The following is a 25,381-nucleotide window of genomic DNA, read 5'->3' on the forward strand; positions in this document are numbered from 1 at the left end:
TTTCGTGGCATATTTACGATCTAACTAATGTAAATACATAAAATGTAATTTAGCAAACACAATAGTTGCACAGTCGAGTTTGAGTGGACAAGTTCACAACTATTAATATGTATTTTTAATCAGTGAGCGAACAGTTGAGGTTAACGTAAGGTTCAACGTGCTCCAATTTTAGGGTTTAATAGATAGCTTTAAGAGTTCGATTTTGTGAAATAAGCCTATGGCTAATTTGCTTGTGCTTTCTTCTAATCTAAAACACATTGAATAGGAAGAAACGGCTCGGCTCATATGTATTATATTTATTTACGGCATATTTCTCTTGTTCTCAAAATATAGTAATAGAGTGAAGTACCAGCTAAACAAAGAGCATCGTTCACATTATATAAATATTGTTGTAGCAGATGTGATTGCAGTATAATGCTTTCACTAAAGTGTCTCTTAGGCACCAATTGAATATTCTAATTTCTTTCCTCTTTTCTGGAAAATATATATCTTTGGTAATAGGTAATTAGTTTTAAAAAATGTCAACCTTAGCCTCTTAGCCTATAATTCCATTAGAATAATTTACACTATCCAAAATCGCAAATATCCAAGGTTAAAAAAAATAAGCCCTCTCGATAGAACTGTTAGTGTATCTTATAGTATAGGTCATAGACTACATTCTTTCGACACAGTATCGTTTAATTTTATTGATATATCATGCTCTAATACTGATATAAAAAAGTAGATAACGAACATATTTTCGATGTGTAGTTTTCAACAAGTCTATACTTTGTTCGGAGTTGATCTTTTGGCTGTTGTTACATGATTTATGTAAACTCAGTTACGTTAGCATTTTATAATGAACAGACTTTGTTCGGAACAACGTTTTTGAAATCGTGCAAATTTTTTACCAAAATAATGGTTTGGTTCGTGTGATGCATCGGGCGCTGTTTCCAATATCCACTTTATGGGAGATATTGCGGAAGAATCTTGGTTTGCGGGATTTCAAAATCCAACTCGTGCAAGAACTGGCACCAAACGACTATCACTTGCGCCACTCCGAGAAAACCACTGATTCCGACATTCACAAAAAAATTATGATCGGCGATGAAGCTCACTTTTGGTTAAATGGGTACTTTAGTAAACAAAATTTTCACATTTGGAATAAACGTAATCCATAAGCCATTGTTGTGATGCCGTTACATGCCCAAGAAGTCAATGTTTGGTTTATTCTATGGGTAATGGATATCATTGGTCTATATTTCTTCAAAAGTGATGTCCACCATAATGTTACGGTCAATAGGGAACCCTATAGCGGCATCATTAATGACCTTTTCGAATTTGGAGCATGTTGATGTGAACGACATTTGATTACAATAAAATGATCTTTGATGAGCTCATCATCCCTTGTGGTGGGGTTGTGGCAATTTAACACTGTTGAACTTTTTTTGTGGATTTGAGTGAAATCAATATTTCAGAAATTTAACAAATACGATGGGTTGGTTGTCTTCATTAAAGAAAGTGCATTATTAGAAAGCGAAATTATTTTAAGACCATTTCAGGATATAATTTGCTTTGTTGTTGTCTCATTACAAATAGTCCAAAAACCTACATACATTCCATGTTGGCAGTCAGACATCAAAAGGCAAAAAGCAAACCTAAAAAAAAAAATGCTGAAGGGGTCACCAATACATTTACATTTGTTAGGTCACTCGTGACGTACAACTTATCTGACAACTGACCGTCACTGTTTTCGTAACAAAAGGACACCTATGACACATGTACATTTACATGTACTATATTTATATATGCATGCATGGATATGAACGAAACGCCGAAATAATAAATTAATCAAAAGTCACGCCCTTATTTGTTATATCTGCGAATAAAAGTTTTCTCTCTGGGTTGTTGTTAAGCCAGAGAATACACAAACAAAGTCATAATTTATTTACCCAATACGCAGTGAATCAGAAAATCCACAGCTCCTCGTGAAACTCTTTTTCTTTCACTTTCCTGCATATTTTTTGATGATCAACGCTCTCTTATTTCCATTGGGATAACTCACATATTGGTCGATATGTGCGGCACAAGGTCACCCAATGTTCGAAAATCTTTATATTAAGTATATGGGGGCTAAGGGAAGTATTGGTCCGATTTAACCTATTTTTGACATACAAACATACCATTATAAGAGAAGGATTATCCCTTAATTTCAATTATATATACATAACATTGACCGACATTTTCGAACAAAAGTCAACTACAGGTACCGGGGTCTAAACATTCGGTACCTAGAGGCTTCAACAGTTTTTTATTGGATTTAAATAATTTTTGTCATAGGGTGGCACACACTAAAGACATTATTCGTGCAAAGTTTTATCCCGTTATTTTAAATTGCTTTTTGATTTGTGTACTGGAAACTGAAAGAATTAAGTGAAGTTTTAAAATGAGCTATATGGAAAGTAGGCGTGGTTATTCTTCGATTTCGTCCATTTTCACAATGTAACATAAGAATGTATGTAAGTAGAATGCCATATACTAAACTTTGTCGAAATCGGTTGGTCGAGTGCCGAGATTTGGGATTTCACTAAAAAGTGGGCGGTGCCACGCTCATCGTACAATTTTCGAACTAATAAAGACCTCTCATACCATCTCGGAGGTAAAATTTAACGTCTTTGGCGTATTTAGTTATTGATTTATTGCCCTTTTAGTAGTTTTGAACAGTACCGTTATATGGGGAGTGAGCGGGCCTATCCTCCGATTTCATCTATTTTCACACTATCGGTAGAAGTTCTCATAAAATTTGTACTCAGAAAATTTGGTTGTATTAGCTTAAGTGGTATAGGAGATATGTACATTAAAATTGTTTGAGGGCGGGGCACAGATGTCCCTTGCTACTGCGATTCTCTTTACCAAATTACAGCTTTGTATCTTAATTTAGTGCTTAGTTATGGAACTTTATATGTTATGTTCGGTTAGTGGCAGTGAACCGATTACTCCCATCTAAGAACTCGAATCTTTTTGTACTAAGAAACCCACATACCAAGTTTCGTCGAGATATCTCAATTTTTACTCAAGTCACAGCTTACTCGGACGGACGGACAGACAGACAGTCAACCGGATTTCAAATTTTCTCGTCATCCTGATCATTTGCATATATACATATAGTATATGTATATAACCCTATATCTATCTCACTTAGTTTTAGGAGATACGTACAACTGTTAGGTGATCAAAAGTATAATACTCTGTAACAACTGGTGCAAAAGTATAAAAATTAATAAATCACAAAAACAAAAAATTTATAAGAAACAATTAAGAAAAAGACACTAAATAATTAAAATTAAAAAATGAAAGAATAATATCGGAATAAAAAAGAAACAAAAATAAAATGTGAAAAATTAAAAAAAACAATTGTAATTGAAAACATGATTTACTTTCTCTTTATTTATTTGAAACCAGACATTATTTTTAGCTTTATAATTTCGGACCTTGTGAACCTTCAGTGTTCCGCTGAGCTCTGAGCTTTGTTTCAATTCTACATAAAAATCTAAAATTATTTCAATTACTTTTTTTACATTTAATGTTATATTTTCACCTTTCTATTATTATCACAACTGTGATTATTGTAAGAACACTCTTAATTTTTGTGTCCACCACCACGCTCTTAAGAGAGCTGTTCCTCTCTTGCTCTCTTACATTATTTTCGTAAATTCAAAGATATAACATGCTCTTATAGATCAAGTACACATATACATATCAATGCAAATACAGAACTAGTACGCTAGTAGTCGTCAAACTGGTGGATTCAACCGATTTTAGAATTGGTCTCATATTACGGATTCCTAACATTCAGTTCAAGTGCGTTTAGCACCATCCCCTGCTTTCAAAATAATTATTTTTGTATAACAATAGTGAAATTTTATATTATTTTTATTAGGAAATTTTTTATAAAAGAATTTGTTTAATTGAAAAACGGAACAATAATTACATTATTTATTCACATCGAAAACAGCAAGGATTCAGGCACAACAAAACAGTTATACACATCACTTTTGGGTAATGAGCACCTTTCTACCCAACAGGAATTTTCTTCATCAAAGACCGATACACATGACTTGTCAGCAGATTTAGACTGGCCACCAATAGCCCATAGTTTATTGTCTAGCGATACGCAAGCCATCAAACCACCCCAAACATCCAAAGAGCAAATCTGAAAAATGTTTTCTAGAATATTCAGTTTGACATCAAGCGATTGGCGAAAATCAACTCAATATATGTACTTGTGACCACGTGTCTAGCTGAGGATCGTAACGCTCAGCACCTGTACGGCTTAAAACATAAATGTGACCTTTATGTGCTGCTACCTGTAATATAAAAAGTAGCAATAAACGTTTTGTTTAAATTTAATGGAGTTAAGAGGGCGACTAAATAAATCAGTGACTATTTTCAATTAGACAATTTTTTCATTTTTATTGAAGTGGAGTTACATCTGCTTGTTTTGAATACTTTAGGGTAGGTTTGCAACGGTGAAATCAAATGGAATCTCTTATTATAGCGGAAGTACGTATTTCACAAATAAATTTTAACACTCTAGACAGAATACGAATTCCGATTACGTACATCCGTTTTTAGTAAAAGAAATCCAAAGAGGGAATGTTATTATTTAAACACTTAAGTAAAGTTGTCATATACCGCTGTTGTTGTTGTTTTAACGGATTTATCTCATATACATCATATACCGTTCTTCGACTCTTCCTCATTCTACCAAATCATGACTTGATGAACGTTCTACTAATGTTAATAATTATATTTTAATCCAACTTACACCAGGTAAAATGTGAGATTCTGTCATATCCGCGCAAGAAGTCCAAGTATTCGAATCCGGATTGTAGCATTCGACGGATTTTATTTTCTCTTTGCCATTATAACCGCCCATTATATAAATTTTACTATTCAAGGTAACTGCACCTGCATTATATCGTCCAACAATCAATCTGTTCACGAACTTCCAACCATCGGAAGTCGTATATCTGGAAACAAACAAAAGCAATGAAAAAGAATGCATATTTTTAAACTGAAGAGTCAAAAGTGACATTACGTCACGTTGCATAGTCTATAAAAAAACTTAGAATTATTCAAAATAAGTCGTTGAAAATGCCAAAGTGTTGGAGTTTTCTAAAGTCAGATTCAATCAGATCATAACATTTCACTGAATTCCCTCCTTCTTTCATGCCGAAGTACCTTATTTTGTTTATTATCCATACTACCCTAACACACCTAGTCTAAATTGCTTTCACCGTTAAGCTTAAAGTCAACCTTTAGTTGTTAAAGCTCACAATTGCCATCGTTAGGTAATTCGTTACAGATTTATATATATTCACCTTTCCACCGACGACACGGCATTATTACGCTCATAACCACCAATTGCGTAGATTTTGCCATTTAATTCGACAACGCAGTGTCCCCTTCTTGCTTGGTTCATGGCGGGCAAATTCTGCCATGTTTTATTTCGTATATTCCAGCTGCGGACGGTGTTAAATGTGGCACAACTTTTCCAACCGCCAATAAATAATAAATTATCATTCTTTAAAATAGTTCTATACCATCTGTAATCGATTTTTATACTCGCATATTCCTCCCACTTATCCTCAGCTTTGTTATACTGCAGCAGTTTGGGATTCAGCTATTTCAAAAATTTTGTAAGTAAATTAATGTATGATTATCATTTTTGAATATAAGCCACAGTGTGCGAGCAAAGCGCTATGATTGTTTTTTCACCACAATTTGTACCACTGACACCACGTCGTGCTGTAAATCGCATATTTATCATTGGCCGTGCTGTAGGCACTCCGATCCACGATAACGCCTTGAAGACCAGCAGCTCACATCCAGGTAACGGCTGCATGTGTGTCATCAGGAAGTCCACATTGAATTGGGTAAGCCGGAGACAAGCTATTAAAAGTGGCAGTTGCTCTTGACGCGCAGGAACATCGTAATTGTACCAGCGTTGTATGGCATCGTAGGCATCTTCCTCACGGGTTATATTCAAATTGTCAGATACCAGAATACGTTGCAATTTTTCTACATCAAAATTCAAAAACTCATTGCTCCGGCTGATCTGGTATTATTAGAAACAAAATTTAATTACGTTATATTTAGACTCACCTCCATGAAGTTCTGTGTTTCGTATTCGATAATTTTCTTCTTAAGAACTTCACATTTCGTTTCATGCTCCAGCGTATAAGCATCCTGTAAAGTGTATTCATCGATACGTGTCATGAGGTAGTCATTTGTCGATTGCAGCATTTAGCATGGCAGCGACATTGTTAACGGTAATGAGGGCCTGTCCGGTGAAACAAAGGGTTATATACTACTCAAAAACTTTCCGCTTATTGCAATATTCGCGTTAAAACAAGACGATTTAAAAATAATTATATGTATTTGTTGCGGGCTCCATCTTTGAGGAACCTAAACTATAAATTTTCTTTATTTTTAAATGTATACATAAGTACATACTTATGTATGTACATATGTATGTATATTTCATTTTTTCCTTTTTAAACTCAGATCAAACATTACGACAGCACTACGTAGGTGGCTTGAAAGTTTTAATGGCTCAATTTCCCTATCAACAAATTGAAAAGAACTAACAACAAACAATGCTTCAGCAATACAATATAAACAATAATACAAACATTGGAAATTTTTTATTGTTATGTGATCTGAAATGCTGACTGGCACTTTGCGTCGAACCAGCGGACCAGCTTGATATTTCTGTATTGATATAATTTAAGCGCCTATAGAAGTCTTCTTTTCCGTTGTACTTTAATAAAAATGCGTAAATTAATATGATGCTTACCTCGTTATTGTAATAGTGTTCAGAAACAATAGCAATAGAAATTCAACTTTACGATCTTTCACTTACATATATTACACTGGATATATTTTTAAATATTAAGTACACTTGTCACAACACAACTCGTTAAACAAAATTCAATTAATGAACTTAATAACTTAGCGATTCACGCTTTAATAAAGCTAAAGCATTTTTCTACACGCGATCGTCTCTTTATTGCTCTCTTGAGTCACTCAAATACAACAAACTCAAGTTTTTTTTGAGGACAATATGCAAAATGATCACAGCCGGCAAGCTGAGTTGCGCTGGCGCCGTCTTGCTAGCGGTGGTTCCCACGAAAACAACGGTGCCCTGAGTTATTGTATTGATTTGTAGATATGTATGCGCATACACTCCCCGTCAATAGGTTAACGCACCCGTACTTGCGTTAGTATTTAGCTAATGACCTCTGTTCTGAATTCAAAAGTTGATAAGCCGCGATTTGAAGGTACCGTTGAAAAGAAGAAGTCCTCCTGATTAAAAAATATATAGGGTTATAGGTACCGCAAACGCTTAGTTTACGAGATATTCGACCTTAAAGTTCAAAAATTCCCAAAATTCGAGCATTTCAACAAGCTATTTCACCTCATTAAACACTCTTTACTCAAATTTTTCACTTCAAATTAATTAAATTAAACTATAAACTTTTAAATAAATCCACATTTTACACTTTTAGCAGGTTTTTTATTTGAAAAATTTTTATTTTAAAAATTGCATTTTACGCTGCCATGTGATAATAAAGAAATTCGCTGAAATTTCTTTTTTCCCAAAAATTCCTCTATCCATGCATGTGGATATGTTCTTTATTTAATTTAATATAGTAATATATTATATAATCAAGTCAACTATTTATTTTATACTATATAATAATATTATATATATTGTCACCTAATATACAAAACAACGTATTATCAAAAATAAATGTAAATCGCTGACAGATATAATAACCAAAATTTTCCCATTTTATAACGAAAACTCAAATTTTGTTTGAATATGAGTGCAAGATAACCAAAAAATATAATCACTTTAACCACTTTGTAACGAAAACTCAATATGTTTTTTTTATTTTTAACGCAGAAAGGAGTACCACGCGAAAGTACTTCAGTCACCCCGATATGCTATAAATTTTACAATATTATTATAGATTTTTACTTATTTGTTTTTATTAAACATAAATCGCTTATTATACATATATGTACATATGTATAATATATATGTATACATATGTATATATACATGTGTATATGGAACAAGTTTTCACAACTCAATATTATAACTTCAAAACTGTTGGAAAGTATTTTTTATTATAATTAATATAGAAAAAGGAATCACGCAAAAGAACAAACAAAGAAAAATCGTGTGTTTGAGATGTGGCAACGCTCGTTTTCCTCATAATTGTAAACAATCTAACCTTTTCAACGATGAGTGTGCTAAATGATTTTTAAATTAATAAATTTAGGTAAAATATAGCAAAATAAAAGTGAAATGTGAACTAATTTCAATGTTTAGAGTGTATATTTAAATATAAAGAGTGAAAAACGTGAAAATGTTTAGTGAAACATGGAGAAATACCTTGTGTTATTAGTGCAAATTTTTGATCTTTTAATCGTGAATATTATAAAATAAAAGTTATTTTTATATTATTTTTGGATATTTCTTCTCTGGAGAAGCTCCCCTATCCGCACATACCCCATTTATACGGAAATTCGGTTTTTTACCCCTCCGCCAAAGTAATCGGAATCGTGCCTAGGCCTGGGTTAAACACTAATACTTCAAGGATAATTTTCAAAAAAAATTACATATAAATTTAACAAAAATGAGTGTTTGCAAACATTGTCAAAAAAAGTCCATTCTCAGACTAAAAGAGTTCTTTTTAACTTGTCACTAGAATAAACACATTTAAGGTGACTTATATTTTAGAAGAAATGTAGTTTCTTTTTCATTGTTTTGATACTTATTCTCATAAGTTGTGTTACATTTTTAATTGTTCGCTAAACTGTTGAAAGGCTAGCGTTTACTTAGCCTTAGTACCCAGTCATAGTTGCCGTCCAACTTTCATTGGCGGGAATTTATTAAAAATGTGAAATTCTGTTCGAGAAGTTATTGCCTTCTGTCACTCTCTAAAGTTTTTCCAATTTGACTCTTGTTCTTTTAATTATCTATCAAGTTCAGTTATGGAGCTGTGCTTTATTTGTTTGGTCAGATATCAATGCAATAGGTTAATTGAGCAAAAGAAGACTGCTTTTAGGCGTTCCTACATACAAATATGCTCCTCTCTTCTCTTTTTTGCTTCAAATATTAGTCAAAATCAATTAATTTATCAATTTTCGATCGTTTGTTAATCCAAATAATTTTTATTTATTTTTCACTGAATAAGTTTCTAGAGTCTTCAAATGCGCAGTTTTATTTGCTCGAGTCAACTATTTATTTGTTTTTATTTTTCGAACTTTGAAAAAAAAATAGTTTGCGCTACTAAGACTCTTGTGGAAGAAAAGAGAACACTTTATTGAAGCAAACATTGGGCGGTTAACTTATGACTAGTAGTGTACTAATGTATGTATGTATGTAGATATAGTTTTGATTATTGCATTGCTGCACGGAGGCCCAGTATCTTACAAAAGTATTTACAAGTTTTAAGAGCAAGGAGTACAGTAGTTGACTTATATATGTATGTATGCAGTGGCGTAGCTAGGGGGGCCGCAGGGGGCCGTCGCCCCGGGCGCAACGTCTTGGGGGCGGCAAAATGGTATTTAAAAACTCCACTTCGGGCAAAAATTCCCGCAAATTGCGTCAAAAGTGTACAAGATATAGGGCGAAAATTGGTTTTTCCTATGGCTTTTAATAAGATGTCTTGTAAATTTACTATCAAAAACCGTATTGTGAGAATTTTGGAACTTCAGAATATGCGTGGCTTCTAGTTCCTAAATTTTATATACTTAATATCGAAGGTATTTTGTAAAAATTCACTTTTGTTTGAACCACCTCTTGAAACTTGTAGGTAAGTAGATAAAGGAGCTACGCCACTGTATGTATGTATATGAATCAAACGCGCGAATGGCGGTGGAAAGCAATAGAAATCGTTTATAAGTTATGTAATTTTTTATTAATATTCACTGAAATTATAAAATATAAATATAAAAATCGATTTCCCACTCATTGCTGAACATTTTGCAGCGTACTGTAGGCATACTGCTTTGTGGTTGGTGAACTGTCGCGCTCGCATGAAGTCCGTTACACGCCTACTCAACGATCTCTCATGTTACATACGAGTATGCACATATGTGTAACTCATATCTGAAAGCAGCGAAGTTCGCTTCATTGGAGAGCTCCAGGCGTGGCTAAAAATTCTTCAGTAGAGATTTAGTTGTATTTATGCCGAAGCATTTTGTGCCATATCGGCAACTATGTACGTCTGTATGTGTTGTTAGTTTTTTATTGATGTTGTTGTTACATGACTTCGTAGGGAAATTATTTTGACCACAGTTTCGCAATTATAACGTAGCTACTACACTATAATTTTAACAAGAGCGAACTTTTGCCTTAAGAACTCAAAAAAACAAAAAAATTTTGCACAAAAAAAACAAGACACAAACATATTTACTATATGTGTAACAACATATAAAAACAAGTAAGGAAGGGCCAAGTTCATACTCTTGCAAGTTGCAAGAATCAAGGCCAATGAAATACTTTAAAGTGTAGAACCAGTCATATGGAGAAAAGTCAGCCGTTCAAAAATACTGATATTATTTATTTAGGGGCTAGTCCAAGTTTTCGCTCAAATTTATATATTTTAGGCACAAAGATACACTATTATATGTAAAACATGTTCTCTTATTTTCTATAAATTAACTCACATATTGACCGATATATGCTGTACCAAATCACCAAGAAGTCTAAAAATCTTTACATACAGATAAAACATTGTTAGGAAAGTACTATTTCTGAATTTCAATTATATATGTATCTCAGACATTTACTGACATTACCGATTAAAAGTCAACTATAGGTACCGGGGTCTAAATATCGGGTACCTACGGGCTTGAACATTTTTTATTGGACTTAAATAATTTTTGTCATGGTCACATACTAAAGACATTATTCGTGCAAAGTCTTATCCCGTTATATTTACTGCTTTTTGATTTGTGTACTGGAAAGTAAAATAAACAAGTGGAATTCAAAATTGTGCTATATGGAAAGTTCGATTGGTTATGGGCCGATTTCGCCCATTTTCACACCGCAACATAAGAATATGATAAGAATGGCGGTTTTTTTAATTAAAATTTTTTTCTTTTTAAAATTCACACACAGCACATGTTTCCGAAGAGCCACTGAAACAACTGTGTTGTATAGTTCTTTCCCGTACACCAAACATTATTCCTTTGTGAAGCAAATAACCAGTGGGGTTGACAATGGGCAGCGTCTAGTATTTTGGAATAACTCAACCAAATACGATTACCTGGCCCATATTTACAATACGAAACGTTTTGAAAAACACCTATTGTTCTTGTTGATGTCTGTGCTGAAAGCTGTAAAGGTCCAATATCAAGAATTTGAAGTTTTTCGTTATCACTTAATATTGTGTTCGTGAAGTTCTTCTAGTCAGAAGAAGCTTTGTCGTACACATTTTCGAAAAATGTAGAGGTCTGTGGTTCCTCCAAACACTCCGCTCTTATGTGTGTCATGCAAACATCATCCACGCTCACATGATCGATGGCGGTGGTATCTCCAACTGCAATAATTGTCGAGTCTTCTTCAGTAGGCTTCTCAACCAACACTGCAGTGCCGCATTATTTGAGTCACTTTAACCGAAATCTATAGATTTGACACAATTTATTGACTTTGCGGGTGTCAATATGAGTGGTAACATCAAATAAAATTGAACCATAATTTTAAAAATTTCAGTTCGATCGAGATTTCTAATAAGGACTCGAGGGCTCCGGAGCACTGCCCCGCATAGCTCCTAGGTATGTAGCTACGCCACTGTGCACATGTGAAATGTTCTTCCAGAGATAGCCTTTTCTACTGCTACTGGAACAGAGAGTAACTCAAAATCTTTACATGCAAAAAATTATTATAATTATAAATTATTATTATAAAACATTATGTGTCTGTTGGCGCTCTCTTGTTAAAAACTGTCGTAAGATTCCATCACAAGGTGTTTGGAGAAATATTTCCAGTTATAGCTCTACGATCTTCGAAGTAATACTTTGGTACTAATTATTTAAATAAACTTGAGTTCCGTTTCCTTTTTCCGTTCCATTTTTCCTTTAGTGTTCAGTTGGTACGGCTGAAATTCACGAATGGAATTGTGTTGATGATTTTGCGAAACCGATGCGGGCGCAATGGAAATGACTATGTACATTTTACCACCGGAATAGGCCCTGCAGTAAATTAGTTTAGACATGAAGAAGTAATGCCACTTTGAAGAATGGTATCAACTGAGATTTATGTATCTAACAATGTTAAACTGTCAAAAATTCAGGTACTAAGTGATTTGCAAGAAACCCTAAATATGTAAGTAGAAAAGTATTTATTTGAAAAGACGGTTCTACAGTAAGTACATACATACTTATGTACATATGTATGTATGTATGTACATATGTATGTATGTAAATATTGGATACTGTAGATAACATACATATAGTCTGGCCACTTTGGCATAAAAACTGCGATACTCCTAAAACCTTATCAAAAAAGATAATTTTAAAATATTTATTTTTATTTTTCTTGATTTTTTTTTAAGCAAAAGTGCTCTTTTGTTAAAATTATAGTGGTAGCTGCGTTATAATTGCGAAACAAGATCAATAAAAAACTAACAACAACATACATAAGTATGTATGTAAGTATGTAGTTCCCGAAATGGCACAAAATGCTTCGGCAACAACTAAATTTCTACTGAATCGTTTTTAGCCACGCCTTTTGCGCTCCCGTGAAGCGAACTTCGCTGCTTTCACATATGAGTTACACATACATATGTGACATGAGAGATCGTTCAGCAGATGTGTAACGGACTTCATGCGAGCGCGACAGTTCACCAATCACAAAGCAGTATGCCTACGGTACGCTGCAATATGATCAGCATTGAGTCGGAAATCGATTTTTATGTCTTATAATTTGAGTGAATATTAATAGAAAAATTACATAATTGATGAACGATTTCTATTGCCTTCTACCACCATTTGCGCGTTGGCGTCACATTCATATGTATATGTATGTATGTACATATGTATGTATATGTAAGTCAGCTACTGTAGCTCCTTGCTCTTAAAAATTTTAAATACTTCTATAAGATACTGTACACCGAAAAATCAAACTAGCACGTTGGGCCTCCGTGCCGCAAAGCAATACACGAGTCATAAGCCGATTTTTTCTTTAATAAACTGCTCTCTTTTCTGCCAGGCCTGCCTTAGTTGGGCAAAATAGTTTTCTTTCAAAATTCGAAAATAAAATTAAATAAATAATTGACTGGAGAAAACATACCTCCGCATTTGAAGACTGAATAAACTTATTCTGTAAGAAATATATAAAAATTATTTTGATCAAAAAATGATCGAAAATCAAGAACTCAATCGAATTTGAACAATATTTGAAGCAAAAATGGGAAGAGAAGAGCATATACATACATACATACATATGTAGGAATGCCAAAAAGCAGACTTCTTTCACTCATTAAGCTTATTGCAACGAAATCTTAGTAAACAAGTAAAGCACATCTGAATGACTTGACAGATAATTAAAAGAACCAGAGGCATATTGGAAGAACTTTAGAGGGTGACAATGGGCATTAACTTCTCGAACAGAATTTCACATTTTTAATTTCTACCAATGGAAATTGGTCGGCAACTAAGATTGGGTACTAAGCCAAAGTAAACGCTAGCCTTTCAACAGATCAGCAAACAAGTAAAAATGTAACACACCTTATGAGAATAAGTATCAAAACAATTAAAAAGAAACTACCTTTCTTCTAAAAAATAAGTCACCTAAAGTGTATTCGTTCTTGTGACAAGGCTAAAATGAACTCTTTTAGTCTGAGAATGGACTTTTTTATGACAATGTTTTGTTAAATTTATATGTAAATCTTTTGAAAATTATCCTGCAAGTATTAGTGTTTAACCCAGGCCTTTGTTTATTAGCTGAATACTAACAAAAGTCGGTGGCGTCTAACCTATTGACGGGAAGTGTATGCCCATATCTACAAATCGCGGAATAACTCAGAGCACTGTTATTTTCGTGGGAGCCACAGCTAGCCAGACGGCGCCAGCGCAACTTTGCTTGCCGTCTGCGATCATTTTGTGTATTGTCCTTAAAAAACGCTGAGTTTGTTGTATTTGAGTGATTCAAGAGAGCAATGACGAGACGATCGGTGGTATAGAAAAATGCTTTATCTTCATTAAGCTGTGAGTACGCAAGAAATTCAGTTCAGTTTTCTTTTACCAGTTGTGTTGTAGGAAGCGGGAATAATATATGCACATACATATGTATGTGTCGAAATACTAGAAAGCAGAAGTTGTATTGTTGTTGTTTCTGCACTTTATTGTAATAACGGGGTAAGTATCAAATTAATTTACGCGTTTCTAGCAAAGTACAACGTGCCAGTCAGCATTTCAGATCACATAACAACAACAATTTTCAATGTTTATGTTATTTTTCTTGCAGAACTTTAGCCGGCGAAACGTTTTTTGTTGTTAGTTCTGCTGATGGGGCAATCGAGCGAATAAAACTTTTAAGCCACATATGTACATACACACATAAGTATGTACGTAGTGCTGTCATAGTGTGTGAATTGAATTTTAAAAGGAATAAATTAAATATTGTATGTACATTAAAAATAAGGGAAATTTGTAGTTTAGGTCGCCCAAACGTTTGCATTAACGCGAATATTACAAATTTTGTGAGCGGAAAGTGAATTTTTCAACAGTTTATGTGCAGTGACTCGCAGCCAAAGTGATCAAATCATATAAAAAGTACTAAAGAAAGCATTACCTGATAGTTTAATTCATTTTCCAATACTCAGAAAACTCATTTAAGGAGTTACGGGTAGTCAGAGGCACGAAAAAAGGACAATTTTCAGTATTTTTTTTTTGCTATTAAATTGTGTTATTTTACAAAAGTGGTAATATGGGATTATTATAGAATGTGTTGACTTGAAGTCACGAAAATTCCAAAAAAAAAAATTATATTTCCAAAGTAGTAGTTGTTTGTGTTGACCCTGTTCTAAAAAAAGGTACTTGCGGTGACAACTATAAGTCCTTGGAGATTCATCTAAAATCAATCGGACAAAAAAAATTAGTTTTATAAATAGATAAACTCGGGCCTGATCGAAGGAGTTTTCTTTTTTTCAAAAATTAACAAAATGGCGGCCTCAGGAAGTTTTTTTCTAAATTTTTGTGGAAAAATCAACAGTTAATTGGTCTTAAAAAATCGAAATTTTTTAAAAACAAAATCCTTCGATCAGGCCTGAGTTTATTATGTATTCTAAAAGCTGTATAAATTTCATTAAAATCTACTGAGCAGTTTTCGAGTTACAGTTGTCACCAGTTCAAAAAACATAGTTTTGAGAAAAACGCGTTTAAGGTTTAAAGTAGCTCTTTGAGGAGCCCGAGCTCTCTTTGTTATTCATCGAATAACTCAAAAACTAATTATCGGATCAACGTGAAATTTTTAGAGAATATTTCTAAGATAATACACTTAACGAAAATGCAAAAAAAAATTATTTAGCGAAAATTCTGACTATCCCTAACCCCTTAACAGCGGCTGATATACATATTTAATTTATGCTTTTAAAAATTCAGATTTTGTGGTTACCAATCTATAGCAGTTCAATTCAATTGCACCTCACAGCAAAAATGATGGCACAATTCCGATTTCTTTAATTTAATAAACAAATAAGTAATATTATATAATAATTTTATATATATTGTCACCTAATATACAAAACAACGTATTATCAAAAATAAATGGAAAGCGCTGACGGGTATAATAACCAAAATTTAAACATTTTATAACGAAAACTCAAATTTTGTTTCAATATCAGTGCAAGATAACCAAAAAATATAACCACTTTATAACGAAACTCAATATATTTTTTTTATTTTAACGCAGAAAGGAGTACTACGCGAAAGTACTTCAGTCACATAAATCACATATTACACATATACATACAGTGGCTCCAAGCCAAAGTCGGACACCGTAGAGAAAAATGTTCTTTCCTAAAAATATTTGAACCAAAGCAGATCGAAAAAAAGGTAAACTATTTTTTCAATTACTTATTTATTTCAGTTCCAAAATATAATAGCAAAACATATAAATTAATTCAGTAGTATAAAATATTCTACTAAAACATCAAATAAGAGCAAATTCAATGCACAAGCCAAACTCGGACAGTCAACGAGTTTTTTGAAATTTGATATATATTTTAAAAACTAATATTTTGTATGAAGACCTTTATTTTTAATAACCATTTTGAGCCGGTTAGGCATTGATTTAACTAATTTTTCGCAAAAACTAGGTTCGATTTTTTCCCATTCTTGTAATAAGATAGATTTCAAATCATTTTTGCTTGATACGGAATGCTGTCGAATTTTTGTGTTAAGATAGTCCCATAAATTTTCGATCGGATTAATATCTGGACTTTGGGGTGGCGTTTCCAGAACAAGGGGGCAATGATAAAGTAACCAAGAACGCACTTTGTAGGCCTTGTGCTTTGGATCATTGTCTTGATAGAAATACCAATTATCACTGAGATCCAATTTTTCAAGACTTTTTGGTAAATTTTCTCTTAAAATGTTAAGATAGTGGTCCAGAAGCCGAAAATGAACCCCAAACCATTACCGATCCGCCACCATGTTTAACAGTTGGTCTCAGATTGCGCAGTTGCAGCTCCTCATTTGGTTTCCGCCAAACATATGGTTTTCCATCGGAGCCAAAAATATTAAATTTACTTTCGTCAGTAAACATAACATTTTTCCAGAACGAAAAATCCTTATTTTCATGTTCTTTTGCAAATTTTAATCGGATGGTCTGATTTCGTTTGCTGATCAACGGCTTTTGTCGGGCCTTTCTACCATTTAGATCAGCTTCATGAAGTAGATTTCTAATAGTAGATGCACTAGATTTCTTCCCCAACTCATTTTCAACTATAACAGCTAACTTTGGTGCGCTAGGGAAAGGATTATCTTTAACCTTTCGCAACAGGCATCGCTTATCTGCATCGGTAAAAATCTTGTTGTGTGCAGCTTTAAGCTTGTTTTCCACTTGTTTGTTGGTTTTGAAGCGCTTAATTATATCGTGGACAGTAGAACGACTTCTGTCAACGATTTCCGCAATTTCACGCACGGATTTTCCTTCGTTGGAATGCTTAATAACCAACTTTCTGAATTCAATACTGGTTTGGCCTCTTTGCCTAGACATTTTCAAATCACAAATCGTAATTCCAACTGTATATATATTAAAAAAACTATCAAGGAAGTCCCGTTAGTCAGCCAAACACTCTACTTGAAGTTGGTTGCAATTCTTTGACAGAGTTGCATTTATTTAGAGGATAGTTGCCACTGTCCGAGTGCATTGAATTTGCTCTTATTTGATGTTTTAGTAGAATATTTTATAATACTGTGTTAATTTATATATTTTGTTTTTATATTTTGGAACTGAAATAAATAAGTAATTGAAAAAATATTTTACCTTTTTTCCTAACTGCTTTGGTTTAAATATTTTTAGGAAGCAACATTTTTCTCTACGGTGTCCGACTTTGGCTTGGAGCCACTGTATGTATATAGAAAGTTTTTTTTATAGTTAATATAGAAAAAAGAATCACGCGAAAAAACAAACAAAGAAAAATTGTTAAAAATCCTACATATTTGCTGTTTAAGATGTGGCAAGGCTCGTTTTCCTCATAATTGTAAACAATCTGACCTTTTCAACGATGAGTGTGCTAAGTGATTTTTAAATAAATAAATTTAGGTAAAATATAGCAAAATAAAAGTGAAATGTGAACTTATTTCAATATTTAGATTGTATATTTAAATATACAGAGTGAAAAATGTCGAAAAATTTAGTGAAACATAGAGAAATACCATGTGTTATTAGTGCAAATTTTTGAAATGTTAATCGTGAATATTTTAAAAAATAAAAGTTATTTTTATATTATTTTTAGATATTTCTTCTCTGGAGACGCTCCCCTATCCGCACATGCCCCATTAATCGGAATCGTGCCTAGGGTTATATATACCAAAGTGATCAGGGTGACGAGTAGAGTTGAAATCCGGATGTCTGTCTGTTCGTCCGTCCGTCTGTCCGTCCGTCCGTGCAAGCTGTAACAAAGAATTGCATTAGGGAGGGGCATATTTGTTTGAAAAAGTGGGCGTTGCCCCGCCCCCTACTAAGTTTTTTATACATATCTCGGAAACTACTATAGCTATGTCAACCTAACTCTATAGAGTCGTTTCCTTCAGGCATTTCTATATACAGTTCAAAAATCGAAGAAATCGGATAATAACCACGCCCACCTCCCATATAAAGGTTATGTTGAAAATCACTAAAAGTGCGTTAACCGACTAACAAAAAACGTCAGAAACACTAAATTTTACAGAAGAAATGGCAGAAGGAAGCTGCACACAGGCTTTTTTTAAAAATTGAAAATAGACGTGGCGTCGCCCACTTATGGACCAAAAATTTTCTCAGGAACTACTTGACCGATTTCAATGAAATTCGGTATATAATATTTTCTTAACACCCTGATGACGTGTACGAAATATGGGTGAAATCGGTTCACAACCACGCCTTCTTCCAATATAACGCTATTTTGAATTCCATCTGATGGCTTTTCTGTATAATACGAGTATATATGTACATTAGGAACCAATGATGATAGCGGAATAAAAATACGGTATTTGAAAAATATGTAAATGACGGATAATGAAATCTCGATTATCACTTTATCATGCGAGAGTATAAAATGTTCGGTGACACCCGAACTTAGCCTTCCACACCACTACATGTCCTCTACCATGTTACGTTGCCGAATTCTGTTTATTCGTCTGTGAGCTTACATTTCGGTATACGAGCATGTTTTTACTTAAAGATTGTAAAGAATAAATAATTTCTGCGTTTTTTTTTAAGTTTACATACATATGTATGTACTTATGTATATTAAATGAATCAATAAATTAATAACATTTTCTTATTGCTAAGCGCTGTCTTACTTCGTTGCTGCATCTTTTTAACTGAGAGAGACTATATATTTAACTTACTTAATTGCACTAAACATTGAGATACATATCCGGATTTATAGTGCGTTTTATCCGAAAAGCAATTATTTTGAAAACTGCTTCGGGCACGCTTTAAAAAAATAACCCTGGCCAGGGTGTTTATAATTCATTCGCACTCATTTCGGCTCGCAAAAGAACTATGAACACCCCTGTGTTGGATCGATCAGGATTATTAATTTTTGAAACGCGGCCAGAGGTCGCCAATATAGAAAACGAATTCTACGCGAAAAACTAATAAAGAATGATTTTGGGTGTAGGTTGGAGAAAGGCTATTTCAAGTATGGCACTTCCAGAGGTCTCATATAAAGCGTAACTAAATACCAGAGCGAGAGATTTTAAGATTACCAAGACAATTATTTTTTACTTTCCACCCTTAGAAGTACAGGAACGTTCGATTAAAAGCTGCGATAACAACAAATAAAGAACTGCGGTTAGTTTATTACCAGACACACCACCCGTCAAAGTTGTCAAGGTAAGAAGACAGTCACTGATCGGACGCAGATTTAGTGTACACTAGACAATTAATTTTGAAGAAAACTTCCAGATGCATTTACTTCTTTAAAATATTTTAATCAATATTGTAATTTTATTACAGAAGGAAAGTTAAGTAACTAGCAATGGCCACGAGTTCTTCCCAAACACTTGCGCTTCAGAGAAATTCCAGTGAGCAGAATCGATTTATAGAGAAATTAATGACGAAAATATGTAGTTTCTACGACGAACAGTCTCTGATCGATGTGACATTTAAAGTTTCAAACCCAACAGCTTTGTAAGTATTACTTTGTTCTCAGCTTACATAAAACTATACAGATTAATATTTATACTTTTTTTTCAGTGTACCCGCGCATCGTTTGATACTCGCAGCAGCGAGCCCTTACTTCGAGAACCTTTTCAATGACAATCAAGGCACTAATCCAGTCGTCGAGATAAATGATATCGATAGCGATATTTTTGAGCGTCTAATAACCTTTTGTTACACTGGACAGGCCCTGATTACCGTTAACAATGTCGCTGCCATGCTAAATGCGGCAATCGTTTTGCAATTGGACGATGCAATAAGCAGTAGTGTAGACTACATCATGACACATATCGACGAATACACTTTACAGGGTGCTTATACGCTGGAGCGTGAAACACAATGTGAAGTTCTTAGACAGAAAATCATCGAATACGAGACGCAGAACTTCATGGAGGTGAATCTAAATATACACGTAATGTCTCACAATAACGATACTTTTGTAATTTAAAATCTTTCTAATAATACTAGATCAGCCGAAGCGATGAGTTTCTGAATTTTGATGTAGAAAAATTGCAACGTATTCTGGTATCTGACAATTTGAACATAACCCGTGAGGAAGATGCCTTCGATGCCATACAACGCTGGTACAATTACGATGTTCCTGCGCGTCAAGAGCAACTGCCACTTTTAATAGCTTGTCTCCGGCTTACCCAATTCAATGTGGACTTTCTGATGACACACATACAGCCGTTACCTGGATGTGAGCTGCTGGCCTTCAAGGCGTTATCGTGGATCAGAGAGCCTACAGTACGGCCAATGATAAATATGCGATTTACAGAACCACGTGGTGTCAGTGCTACAAATTGTAATGAGAAAACAATCCTAGCGCTTTGCTCAGAGGTAAACGCACACTGTGGCTTATATTCAAAAATGGTTATCTTAAATTAATGTACTTACAATATTTTTGAAATAGCTTGGAATGAATCCCAAGTTTCTACAATATAGCAAAACTGAGGATAAGTGGCAAGAATATGCGAGTATAAAATTGGATTACGCAGGGTATAGAACTATTTTAAAGGATGATAATTTATTATTTATTGGCGGTTATAAAAATCGTGTCACACATAAAGTCGTCCGCAGCTGGAATATTCGAAATAAGACATGGCAGAATTTACCCAGCATGATCCAAGCAAGAACGTCTCACTGCGTTGTCGAATTAGATGATAAAATCTACGCGATTGGTGGTTATGATGGTTATAATGATTTGTCGTCGGTGGAAAGGTGAATATATCTAAATCTGTAACGAATTACCTAACGATAACAATTGTGAGCTTTAACGATTAAAGGTTGACTTTAAGCTTAACGGTGAAAGAACTTCAGACTAGATGTGTTAGGGTAGTATGGATAATAAACAAAATAGGGTACTTCGCCATGAAAGAAGCAGGGAATTCAGTGACTTCTGACTTCTGACTTTAGACACTTTGACATTGTCAACGACTTTTTTAGAATAATTCTAAGCGTTTTTTAACAGACTGGCGAAATGTCACTTTTGACGCTTCAGTTTGAAAATATGTATTCTTTTTTATTGCTTTTGTTTATTTCCAGATATACTACTTCCGATGGTTGGGAGTTCGTGAACGGATTGATTGTTGACCGATATGACGCAAGTGCAGTGACATTAAGTAATAAAATTTACGTAATGGGCGGTTATAATGGCAATTGGCGGGAATTAAAATCCGTCGAATGCTACAATTCGGATTCGAATAATTGGACTCCTTGCGCGGATATGAAAACATGTCACAGTTCACCTGGTGTAAGTTAGATTAAATTATAATTTTTAATATTAGTAGAACGTTCATCAAGTCATGATTTGGTAGACTGAGGAAGAGTCGAAAAGCGGTATATGACGCTTTTACTTAAGTGTTTAAATATTAACATTTCTTTTACTATAGACAGATGTACGTCATCGGAATTCGTATTCTGTCTAGAGTATTAAAATTTATTTGTGAAATACGTACAGCCGCTATAATAAGAGATTCAATTTGATTTCTCCGTTGCAGCCTTCACTAAAGTTTTCAAAACCAGCAAAAGTAACTCCGCTTCAATAAAAATGACCGAAATTGTCTAATTGAAAATTGTCAGTGATTTATTTAGTCGCCCTCTTAACTCAATTAAAACTAAACAAAACGTTTATTGCTACTTTTTATATTACAGGTAGCAGCACATAAAGGTCACATTTATGTTTTAAGCCATAACGGTGCTGAACATTACGATCCTCGGCAAGACACATGGTCACAGGTACATACTATATTGAGTTGATTTTCGCCAAACGCTTGATGTCAAACTGAATATTCTAGAAAACATTTCGCAGATTTGCTCTTTGGAAGTTGGTCTTGGTTGGATGACTTGCGTATCGCTAGACAATAAACTGTGGACTATTGGTGGCAAGTCTAACTCTGCTAACAAGACATGTGTATCAGTCTTTGATGAAGAAAATTCCTGTTGGGTAGAAAGGTGCTCATTACCCGAAAGTGAAGTGCGTAACTGTTTTGTTGTGCCTGAATCCTTGCTGTCGCCGATGTGAATAAATAATGTAATTATTGTTCCGTTTTTCGATTTAAAAAATTCTTTTAAAATAAATTATCTTATAAAACTAATATAAAGTTTCACTATTGTCTTACAAATATCAGTGGCGGATCCAGAGACGATTCTTGGGGGGGGGAAAATTGAATTTATCCTTCGATTTGGGTTTCAAACTTATTATTGCGAGAAAAATACAGTACAAATTATTAAACAAAAATTATCAATACTAATTTTTAGGTAAAGAAAGGGGTTATAATCGAAAAGTCAACCATGCATTACATTGTGTCTCATTTTATTAAATATTCAAACAGAAAAATCCTTTTACATTGCGTGTTTCATAACGCAAAACGATGACTGCCAAGGTTTGCGAATCTTTCGATGACTTCTTCGGCGGTGATTTCGATGTCATGATGCGTGGTTATGAAGCAACGCTAATCCAACTAGTCTTTCTTGAAGCATGGTCGTCCTAAGCCATGTTTTGATGCAGCGAAGATAAGAGAAAGAACGTTCAGAGCTCGCGTTTGTTACGGGAAGTGTACAGAATACTCGGAGATAAGTGAGGATTGTTAGGAATATGTTGACATCACATTTTCTTAATGTTTCCAGTGCAGAAGTTGGAATTTCGTAGCCTTCAATTTTTTGTTGCTGCTGATAGTGACATTGCCAATAGCTTAATTCACCTTTGAATTTCAATTTTTGTACGCTTTTTTCATCATCCAGAAGATTCCCGAATCTTTCTATCAAGCACCCGATTAGATCATCGATTTCGTTTTCTTTTAAAACAGGGGTGTTGTGGAATCTGATAGTTGTCGGAATCAGAATTGAAACCGATCAAAAAAGGCAGTAGGTGTCATGAATTCAGACATTATTGCTTTGATATTCGAAACAGAATTTGTATCGGTTTTGGGTGTCACGGAAACCAATTTTATCGGTTTTGCTGTCAGAAACAAAGCAACAAGATAATCGCACACTGATTTGAAATGCAAGTTAAGAAATCAAGTTATTTAATTGTTACAAATTAATTTATCTTTATTTCTATAGGAGAAAACATAAGAATAAAACACGTAAAGTTTTAATTATTGAGTTTTGAAAAAAATGCGGATATTTAAGGGGGGAGCCTGCTTTAGAAGCTTAAAAAATCGATATTTGATTAAAGCGAAATTTCTAGGGTTTATAGATATATATTTAAACATCATCCGAAAATTGTTTGGATACGAATTCTTTGATATTCTGCCTTAGAAGAGATTTGTTAATAACTTATGTTCAAGTTAAACTAGGAAAATTTCAAAAACAATTGTAAAATTCTAAAAAATTTATAAAATTTGAAAAAAAGTGGCCAAAAAAATGTTACTTTATGTTGTTTAAACATATATTCAAACTTCACTTTTCTTAGTTTTTTTTAGTTTAAATAGAAGATATGTAATTTAATGCCAAAGATAATAAACTTTGCCCCAAAAATCGTAAAAATGAAACACCGAGAAATCACGCGTCAAAGTATTCGCTTTCTGTCCATACATTTTAAAGAGATTTAAGCGAAAAAAATTCAATTTGTTTGAAGATTCTAAAGCAGTTTTCTCCCTTAAAGAAGATTTACAAAACGTAATAAACGTAACTTAACACCCAAATGCGTCTTTATTCATTCACTAAATGTTATCTCTTGAAATCTTCCTTTAATTCGGAACTTATTAAAAACTTTAAAGAGATTGCTTCGAAATGTATTCATTTGCAAGTTTTGTCACATTAGTAAACAGCTGGTTCGAATATTGGTTTTGCGTATGTTCGAAAAGACGAAAATCCAATCAGATTCTGTGACACCATTGAAAATCAGAATTGGTTTGCAATTCTGACAGCTAAGCAATTCTGTCTTGGATTTCACAACACCCCTGAAAGACTTGGTTTTTCTGGGAGCAACACACTCAATTGGTAACCATCCAAAACTTCTTGTGAAAAACGAGCTTCCAAATCTTCTTTGATGGTATCCAGCAGAGGTATGCAGACAGAGACCCTGTAGTAATCTTCGCAAGTTTTCACGTCGTAATTTTCGCGTTTCGTTTGTCGACCACATGTTCTCGGTTTTGCTTCCTCAACATCGAGTTTTTCCGTCATTTTCTTGGCTTCACAGAAAAGTACGAAAATGAAATGGGTAACTTGGGCAACTTAATATAGATGATTCCGCTCACCTGGGTATAGCGTGATTCTATTGGACAGTCAAGTTGAGGCGTTTTTGGCGAGATAAACGGATTTAAATGAAACGTCACCATGCGTTGAGTGTTTTTATACTCAATAGTACCAATTGTACAGTATGAGACATATATGCCCGCAGAGATATCGAACCTAGCACCTGTTGACACCACCTAGCTTCAGTTGACACCACAAACCACAAAAAACATATATGTAGACATGATGCCGCTTGCGACTATCGAATGCCCCATTAATTCGATATCTCTGCGAGCATATACTACTGTGCCCAAAAAATAAGGTGACATTGTATTTATTTTGAAAGTGCATTATTTATTCTTCCAAATCAATTTCATCCCCTTCAAAGTAATCCACTTATGCCGACGGATTTTCCAATCTTCGAAACACTGGTTGCAGTCACTTTCCGGCATGGCCTTCAGTTCCGTCTTCGCTGCAGCTTGAATCTCCTCTATCGTATAAAAACGGTGTCCCGGAGCGGTCTTTTGAGCTTGGTGAACAGCCAGAAGTCACACGGCGCCAGATCAGGTGAATACGGTGGTTGCGGAACGATATGGGTTGAGTTTTTGGCGAAATGATCACGAATTACGAGGGCAGTATGGGATGGTGCATTATCGTGGTGTAAAAACCAAGAATTGTCTTTCCACAATTCCGGCCTTTTAAGGCGGATAGCGTTACGCAATTGACGCATAACGTTCAATTAATATTCCTTGTTGACTG

General features: G+C 34.2%; 2 protein-coding genes and 1 pseudogene across 6 annotated transcripts in view; 2 read left to right on the forward strand and 1 right to left on the reverse strand.

Moving 5' to 3' along the window:
• Positions 1-3,979: 3,979 nt before the first annotated feature.
• Positions 3,980-6,950, reverse strand: LOC126761900 (kelch-like protein 5; annotated as a pseudogene).
• A 12,386-nt stretch (positions 6,951-19,336) lies between these two features.
• LOC126763001 (kelch-like protein 5) overlaps positions 19,337-25,381 on the forward strand; it is a 157,061-nt gene continuing 151,016 nt past the window's right edge. For both annotated transcript variants that reach the window (XM_050480147.1, XM_050480148.1), the window contains exon 1: positions 19,337-19,615. The gene's annotated coding sequence lies outside the window, so the exon portion shown is untranslated. The remainder of the gene's footprint in view (positions 19,616-25,381) is intronic.
• The window catches only part of LOC126763002 (kelch-like protein 17), a 41,928-nt gene continuing 36,289 nt past the window's right edge, over positions 19,743-25,381 (forward strand). Inside the window, exons 1-7 of one of the 4 annotated variants that reach the window (XM_050480153.1) lie at positions 19,743-19,912; positions 19,979-20,336; positions 20,411-20,782; positions 20,856-21,163; positions 21,488-21,695; positions 22,097-22,180; positions 22,254-22,479. In XM_050480153.1, the coding sequence (XP_050336110.1) occupies positions 19,761-19,912; positions 19,979-20,336; positions 20,411-20,782; positions 20,856-21,163; positions 21,488-21,695; positions 22,097-22,180; positions 22,254-22,466 (1,695 nt within the window). In that variant the 5' untranslated portion in view covers positions 19,743-19,760 and the 3' untranslated portion in view covers positions 22,467-22,479. Of the gene's footprint in view, positions 19,913-19,978; positions 20,337-20,410; positions 20,783-20,855; positions 21,164-21,487; positions 21,696-22,096; positions 22,181-22,239; positions 22,480-25,381 lie in introns of those variants that run through there. The other 3 variants (XM_050480152.1, XM_050480150.1, XM_050480151.1) reach the window with 3 other exon arrangements.

Source organism: Bactrocera neohumeralis, chromosome 6 (assembly GCF_024586455.1).
Source record: "Bactrocera neohumeralis isolate Rockhampton chromosome 6, APGP_CSIRO_Bneo_wtdbg2-racon-allhic-juicebox.fasta_v2, whole genome shotgun sequence".
Classification (NCBI taxonomy): domain Eukaryota; kingdom Metazoa; phylum Arthropoda; class Insecta; order Diptera; family Tephritidae; genus Bactrocera; species Bactrocera neohumeralis.